The following is an 8495-nucleotide window of genomic DNA, read 5'->3' on the forward strand; positions in this document are numbered from 1 at the left end:
CGAAGGCGCCGCCAGGAGGAGGAGCGAGGCCGCCCCGCGGAAGGAAAAGGGGCTCCCGCGTCCTCCTCGCCCTCCGCGCCACGAAGAAGGGCCTGCAGCGCCGGGAAAGAAGCAAGGCGCCCGGGGGGTCTCCGGGTGAAGGGGAGCAGGCAAGTTGTTGTTGTTGTTTAAGCAAATTGTTGTTGTTGTTGTTGTTGTTTATGCAAATTGTTGTTGTTGCTGCTGCTGCCCTGTGTCCTCTTTTTCCAGGACACGCCCACCACCACCATATTATTATTCCTATTGCTATTTTGTCTTGCCCAATGCAGCCCAAAGCGACTTGCATCTTGCAAAGCGACCTGGGTTGAGAAACGTCGTTTGCTGTTGCGTATAAATTAAGCAAGCTATAGCTTAGGGCCCCACTCTCTTGCCCTCCCCCCCAAAAAATCCCACTATTAATATACTTGCTTCTTAATCGTATTTCAGTTCAACAATTACTTTGATAAAATGCATATTTTGTTACATGCAAATGGCTTTAGATACCAATTAGGTCCATAAGTTACCATATATACAGTACAGCATATATATGCCCATAAGTTACCATATCAGGTATGTCGTCCCCATACCAGGGGACGACAGAGGACGAGATGGTTGGACAGTGTTCTCGAAGCTACGAACATGAGTTTGACCAAACTGCGGGAGGCAGTGCAAGACAGGAGTGCCTGGCATGCTCTGGTCCATGGGGTCACAAAGAGTCGGACACAACTAAACGACTAAACAACAACAAGTTACCATATATACAGCATATATCCACTGCGGGAGGCAGTGGGAGACAGGAGTGCCTGGCATGCTATGGTCCATGGGGTCACGAAGAGTCGGACACGACTAAACAACAACACAGCATATATTCAACAACAACAAAAAACAGTGACAATTTGTTGTTAATAAAGGACAGCTGGGCATATAAAGTGCCCCATGACCTTCAGTAGCTGAGGGCCTCATCCAACCTAAATCCGGCCCTCGTCTGCATGGCATGGTAGAGCTGGGAGGGACCCCGAGGGTCAATCTAGTCCAGCCACTTGCAGGGCAGCAGTCATATAGGATGGTAGAATTGGAAGGGACCCAAAGGGTAAATCCAGACCTAGCGAATTGCAACTAGTTCCCTTTGAGACAGGTTAGATTAAGTCACTGCAAAGGTGCCCCACTGGGCCAAGGGGGCTGGGGGCAGGGAAGGGCAGCTGTCTTCCCCGCATAAATAAATAAAAATAAATAGCAAACTGTGGTTCTGCCCCCCCCCCCAAACAAAAATCCTGGCTATACTCATGGCCACACTGATTTCATTAGGGCCTAAATTTTAATCTGGATCTATTCAATGTAGGAAACCTCAGTTCAGCTGCAAAAAGTACAGTCAAACCTCGGTTTACGCCTACCTCGGCGAGTGACCGCCGCGGACCCGGAAGTGTTTACATCCGGGTTCCATGGTGTCGGATGTGCAGACACAATCTGCGCAGCTTCCGCATGCGCAGAAGTGATCTGTGCAGTGTGCGCGTGTGCAGAAGCGTGCCTTTGGCGAGCGACTGCTTCAGCGAGCGACTGCCTCCGCGGAACGGATTGCGGTTGCAATCCGAGATACCATTATACTATTTTTTGGCGTATTAAAGACTACCAGTTAGTTGTTATATTGTTGCACAAACCTGTTATAAGCATTTAGTGAGACAACCTATGAATTTTTTTGAATCCTTGAAATGAGTTATATAAATGCTGAAGATCATCATTATTAGTCTTTTATATCACTTCCTTAATAGATCGTCTTTATTTGTAACTCTGCCAACAAATGTTGTGTGTTCTTTGTGCGAGAATCCGCTGAACCGCTTTGCAACCTGCATCTTTTTCAGAAGTTGAATGATGCTGATTGGAGCTTTGACACGTCAGACGGGCTTATTAAGGAGGCGACCCTCCTGGGATACAGGCAGGAGTTTTTGGGGATGGCTTAATGCCGTTTTCAACAAGTAAGTGCGCTGGCGAGAACAACTAAATCAGCTCCCACAAAGGGCACTGTGAATTGAAACCCATTTGCCATGTAAGGACATAAGAGGAGCCTGCTGGCTCAGGCCAGTGGCCCTTCTAGCCTTGCATCCTGTTCTCGCAGTGGCCAACCAGATACCTGTGGGAAACTTGCAAGCACAAGAATGCTCTCCTCACCTGTGACTTCTTGTAACTGGCATTCAGAAGCATCGCTGCCTTCGACTGTGGAGGCAGAGCATAACCACCATGGCTGATAGCCATTGCTAGCCCTCTCTTCCATGAACTTGTCTTTTAAAGCCCTCTAGGTTGGTGGCCGTTGCTGCCTCCTGTGGCAGGGAGTTCCAAAGATTAACCATGTGCCGTTCTTCTGCCTGTCCTGCATCTTCCAACATTTAGCTTCATTGAATGCCCCCGAGTTCTAGCACTGATGGAGAAGGCAAAAAACTTTTCTCTGTCTGCTTTCCCTGTGCCACGCATAATTTTGTAGACTTCCATCATGCGACCCCTTTCTTGCTTTTTCTCTAAACTGGAAAGCCCCAAACACTGCAGCCTTCCTCCATAGGGGAGTCCCTCCACCCCTTTAATCGTTTTGCTTGCCCTTTCCTGAAATGTTTCTAACTCTACAATATCCTTTTTGGGGTGAGGCAATCGGAACTTTGCACCGTATTCCAAACATTAGGATGCCAGCAGTTTTATTTTCATTTCCTTGCCTAATGATTCCTAGATAGGGATGCGGGTGGCACTGTGGTCTAAACACCACTGAGCCTCTTGGGCTTGCCGATCAGATGGTCGGTGGTTTGAATCTACGTGACGGTGGGGGTGGTGAGCTCCTGTTGCTCTGTCCCAGCTCCTGCCAACCTAGCAGTTCAAAAGCATGCCAGTGCAAGTAAATAAATAGGTACCACTGCGGCAGGAAGGTAAACGGCATTTCCATGCGCTCTGGTTTCTGTCACAGTGTCCCGTTGCGCCAGTAGTGGTTTAGTGGAAAGTGGTCTGTGGACAAACTCCGGCTCCCTCGGCCTGAAAGCAAGATGAGCGCCGCAACCCCATAGTCGCCTTTGACTGGACTTAACCGTCCAGGGGTCCTTTAATGATCTCTAGGCATGGAATGGTCTTTTTTTTACAGCTCCAACACACTGAGTTGACATATTCATTGAGCTATCTACTACAAACCCCAGGTCACGTGCCAGTTCAGACCCCAGAAGCATATACAGTATGTGGAATTATTGCTTGCCCTGACTTGAATCCCTTTACACTTCTTTACATTACATAGGCCTTGCAGGGCCCAATAACAGAAGGCACTGCAAGTAAGGGCCCACCCAGCACACCCTTAACCTATGGCACTCACTCCAACAAGAGGTGCTAATGGCCACCCAACCTGAATACCTTTAAAAGAGGATTGCAAAATCAAAACAAAACTCTGCTTAAAACTTAACTGTTCCTTCTCGTTTAAAGGGTGGACTATGAGCGGATCCAGGCCGTGGGCCCAGACAGAGCCGCTTCGGAATGGCTCCTTCGGTGTGGGGCACACGTGCGTTACCAAGGCTTGGACAAATGGCAGCAAGATTACAACGGACTCCCTTCGGGACCATTAGGGAAATATAAAATACAGTCAATTAATGCCACAGAATCCTGCATCATGGCCAAGGGATTTGATTATTTGGGTAAGTAGCTGAAACACTACCAGCTTGGTCCGTCAATATTCCCAATATTCCACACACCCCGTCCAGCAGCACTCACAAAATTTGAAATGTACACAAACTGGTCCAAAAAGGTTGGTGAAATCTGGTTTAGATCATTGCCTGCTTATACAGATGGCCCTGCGGAACGTAGACCCCTGCCCTTTCGCAGGTGGTGAAGTCTCCACAGGGAGATTCTGCATTGCACATGGGAGGCATTTTGTCTGAATCTCTATCCCTCTGACGGTATCTTGACATTTAAGGACAGTCAGGAAGTCCTGCTGATGAGTAAATCTGTCCCTTAAGTTTTGTTCTCCGTCTGCCTTTCTCATGGCAGTCTAACGCAGGCAGAAAAGGAGACTCAAGGATCACGATCTGGGTGCGTTTTGAGCTCTTAAAAAGAAGGCAGGATAGCTCAGTCGATAAAAGCATGAGACACTTAATCTCGGGGTCGTGGGTTCAAGCCCCATGTTCGGAAAAGAGTGTCCTGCATTGCAGGGGTTGGACCAAATGGATCCTTTCCAACTCTAAAATTCTATGATTCTTTGGTATGTCACAAGTCAGACCACCGGATCATTTCGCTCAGTATCATCTACTGGCTTGCCATAAGTTACCATATATACAGCATATATTCAACACAAAAAACAGGGACAAATTGTTGTTGGCAAAGGACAGCCGGACATATAAAGGCCCCCATTACCTTCAGTAGCTTAGGGCCTCATCAAACCTAAATCAAGCCCTGGCTTATGGAATTGTTACATGTTTATTTTACAGGCTTCGATTCTGCCTGCAGCGCCCAAAGGCTATTAAGGAAGTGCCTTCAGTTATCAAGTAATCCAAGAGTTTTGCACATTCAAAGAGCATGCTTGCAGCAGTGGAACGGTGGTGCCTTGAACTAAACAAACACAACGCTTAAGCGGGTTGCATGTGAGCCTTTTGAATCTTCTTCTAAAAGCTGCTAGTCTAGAGCTGCCCTTCGACCAGCTTCAGCACACCAGGCTAGAATCAGAGAATCATTGTACAGTTGGAAGGGACCCCCTAGGCTCATCTAGTCCAACCCCCTGCAATGCAGGTTGGGGAAAGCTTTTCTCTAGAGCCGTATCAGACTCCGGCACTGAGATATTGCACACAGATATTGCTGGTGGGCTGTAAATCTTCAGGCCGGTTGCGTGTTGCAAGTCCCCCTTCCTTGACGTTCTGCCTTTTTCAGATGGCCTGGAGCACGTTGAGGAAATCCGGCTTTGCAAGTGCATGTACATCTACGACGAGTGTTTGCAGCGGCTGAGCCAGACGCCCAACCTGCAGAGAAGCCTCCTGCGCCTCTGGGTCATTTCCTGCGGGAACGTCACGGACAAAGGCATCATTGCTCTGCATAAGCTCAGGTACGCAAAGCCGCCGAGGGCAGCCCCGTGTTTCACACTGCAAGCGTGTTTGCTGCATCATGAACCCTGTTGTTCTCGCAACCAGCAACAGAAAATATGGGTGACTTACAGGAGCCCTCTCCCTGCCGCAGTTAGGCTACCACGAAAGGCTTTTTTTCCCCAAGCCAAATTGTTGCGAGGGGACAAGAGAGACACACTTTCAGAATGTAAATTTAAATTGATATTGGAAAATGCAACTAGGATTGTCGTCAGGGCCACTTGATGCCCTTGCTCACGTTTTGAAAAGATATCTATCAGTATTCTGCAAATAAAATATTGTGGTCCTGTACTACACTGAACCACAATATTTTATTTGCAGAATACTGATAGATATCTTTATTCTGCAAATAAAATATTGTGGTCCTGTACTACACTGAACCACAATATTTTATTTGCAGAATACTGATAGATATCTTTATTCTGCAACTAAAATATTGTGGTCCTGTACTACACTGAAATGGGACCCAGGTGGCGCTGTGGGTTAAACCACAGAGCCTAGAGCTTGCCAATCAGAAGGTCGGCGGTTCGAATCCCTGCGATGGGATGAGCTCCCGTTGCTCGGTCCCAGCTCCTGCCAACCTAGCAGTTTGAAAGCACGTCAAAAGTGCAAGTAGACAAAAAGGTACCGCTACAGCGGGAAGCTAAACGGCATTTCCATGTGCTGCTCTGGTTTGCCAGAAGCGGCTTTGTCATGCTGGCCACATGACCTGGAAGCTGTATGCTGGCTCCTTCGGCCAATAATGTGAGATGAGCGCCACAACCCCAAAGTCGGTCACGACTGGACCTAATGGTCAGGGGTCCCTTTACCTTTACCACACTGAAATGTTAAAATGCTTCTTTGATTGTCCTTGACCCTTCCCGCCACACTTGCCACCCTCTCCTGCCGCACCTTTTGAGAACCACTGACTTAGAGGTTATGTTACACTCAAACCGTGTATAAATTTGGTTGGACAAAAATAAAGGGCATCTGTGAATAGTGGGCTTCATGTGTGCCTGTCTTCCAGTGTAGTCAGCAGCTTTTGCTAAATTAAATATTTCTTCTTCTTCTTCTTTACAGTAATCTGGAATATTTGTTTTTGAGCGACCTACCTGGGATAAAAGAGAAGGAAGCCACTGCTCAGACCCTCAGGCAATCAATGCCAGGCTTGCAGCTAGAACTGGACTTGGATTAAAGGCATTGCCACCTCATTGGGCCTCATAGTCTTCTTAATCCTGTGAAAGTTGTGGAGGTGGAGAATTGCTCAGCCCACTGTTGTCTCTGCAGCATCTCTGTGCTCCAGCCTCTCAAGGGAGGTCTCTGGCAGCCTCTGCTTTTGGAAGTCCCTTAAGTGGTGATGCTACAGCTTGGTCAATGCCAGGCATGCAATCTGTCCTTAAGTTACTCCCCCCCCTTTCCATAAAACAAGACTACAACACCCCTGGTCACTTTCTGAAGAGCTCTTTTGTTGTTGAAGATGTTGACTTTGGATGCTAAATCATGGAGGTTTGGGCAATCTAAGGTCAATTAGATTCCTACAGAGAACTATATACTTTTCCCAAAGGTTTGTTTTTTTTACTACAAAGTCATCTTAACTCCCTGTCCCCTTCTGCTTCGTCGTCATTTAGTTGTCTTAGTCGTGTCCGACTCCGTGACCCCATGAACCAGAGCATGCCTTGGAAATTTCTTCTCAAAGCTGCTCCTTTTTAATGTCCATGGAGTTTTCTTGGCAGGGATACTGGAGTGGCTTGCCAGTTCCTTCTCCAGGTAGATCACATTTAGTCTAAACTCTCGGCTATGACCTGTCCGCCTTGGGTGGCCCTGCACGGCATAGCTCCTAGCTTCTTGGAGTTATTCAAGCCCCTTCGCCACGACAAGGCAGTGATCCATGAAGGGGCCCCTTCTGCTTAGACAAACCAAAAATATTTGATGCTCTGACATCATCAAGGAGATGATGGCGCTCATGGTAATTTACAGAGTAATGTAAGCGGGGTAGGTAGGGTGGAAATGAACTAGAAACAACTCAGAGTAATATGCTGTTTACTGTTTCCTACGCAAGCATTACAGACATTGGTTTATACCAGGCAAAATCTGGTAGTCGTTTGCCGGAAACATGGCATAGCAAAACTTGGCTACAGCTTCTATGGAGCAGCTCCGATAACCAGCGGATTTTGCAGAGGGCTGATCTTGCAATCACAACACATAGGTACACATTTCTTCCAGCTAGACGGATCTCCTGGAGAGGGTGTCGTTGCCAAGGCAGCCATGACGCCCTCCCTACAGGCACAGCTGGGAGCTTCATAGGACCGCAGCCCTGGAAAAAGATAGCCCCTAATCACAGTCTGCCTATTGCAGATGAGGCAGGAGATAAGCCTCCATCCATCAATTCAAATGAATCTAGATCACCAGGAAGAGAGCATTTTGAATTTGTTCCCTGGACCAGCATGCGTGATACCTGGTTGCTATAACAATTATAACGCAACCACACAGAACCTTTGTGAAACCCAGGAGCACAATCCAAAAATCTTTGGCTATACAGCCCAGAATTGTGTCTATTCACAGTCCGATTTCTTTTTTTTTGTTGCTGTTCTCTATTGAAGGATACTAAAGAAATAACCAAGTAGGGCTTTCCAACTAAGCATGCAGCTGGGATGGTAAAATCTGTGGCTCGCCAGATGTTGGGGCCACAACTGCCAAGATCCCTGGCCGTTGGCCAGTCTGTGTAGAGCTGATGGGGAAAGGGAGTTTCTGAACATCCAGAGGGCCAATGGGTCTCCATCAGAGTTTCTGCAGCAAGGACTGGGCAAAGCAATATATGTTAATCATCCTATATAATAATGTCCATGTTGTCCCTGCGTCCAGTTGTCCCGTGTGTCCCTGGGGTACTGCGCATGTACCCCAGAGACACGGGGATTGGACGGAGGGACAACGGCCAACCGCCGCTCCGCCAACCGCCGCTCCGAAGCCCAGTCTCATGCTGGAGGTGCGCGGCAAGGCGGCGGGGGAAAGAAGCGCTCCCCCCGGCAGCCTTGCCGCGCACCTCCGGCATGGGACGGCGCTTCCTCGGCCGAAGCGGCAGCGGGCGCCGAGGGAAGCCGGCTTTGGCTTGGCGGCGGCGGGAAGAAGGGGAGGAATTCCTCCCCTTTTTCCCGCCGCCGCCAAGCCAGTCCCCGAGCCGAAGTGCGGCGCGGCGGGGGCTTTTCGCCGTTTGCCTTCCCGGAGCGAAGGGGGAGGCAAACAGCGAAAAGCACCCGCCGCGCCGCACTTCGGCTCGGGGACTGGCTTGGCGTGCGCGGCGAGGTGGCGGGGGGGGGGAGGAGAAGCGCTCCTCCCCCCCGCCGCCTCGGCACGCAGCGCCGACATGGGACGGGGCTTCGGAGACCTTCTCCGAAGCCCCGTCTCATGCGGGAGGTG

General features: G+C 49.1%; 1 protein-coding gene across 1 annotated transcript; it reads left to right on the top strand.

Moving 5' to 3' along the window:
- Nucleotides 1–12: 12 nt before the first annotated feature.
- Nucleotides 13–7390, top strand: DMAC2L (distal membrane arm assembly component 2 like). Its single transcript, XM_035097635.2, has 5 exons — nt 13–149; nt 1875–1988; nt 3460–3668; nt 4894–5065; nt 6162–7390. Exons 2-5 carry the CDS (start codon nt 1882–1884, stop codon nt 6274–6276), a joined length of 603 nt encoding a protein of 200 aa, XP_034953526.1. The 5' UTR covers nt 13–149; nt 1875–1881; the 3' UTR covers nt 6277–7390.
- The last annotated feature ends 1105 nt before the right edge of the window (nt 7391–8495 follow it).

The sequence above is a fragment of the Zootoca vivipara genome, chromosome 1, assembly GCF_963506605.1.
Source record: "Zootoca vivipara chromosome 1, rZooViv1.1, whole genome shotgun sequence".
NCBI classification, from domain to species: domain Eukaryota; kingdom Metazoa; phylum Chordata; class Lepidosauria; order Squamata; family Lacertidae; genus Zootoca; species Zootoca vivipara.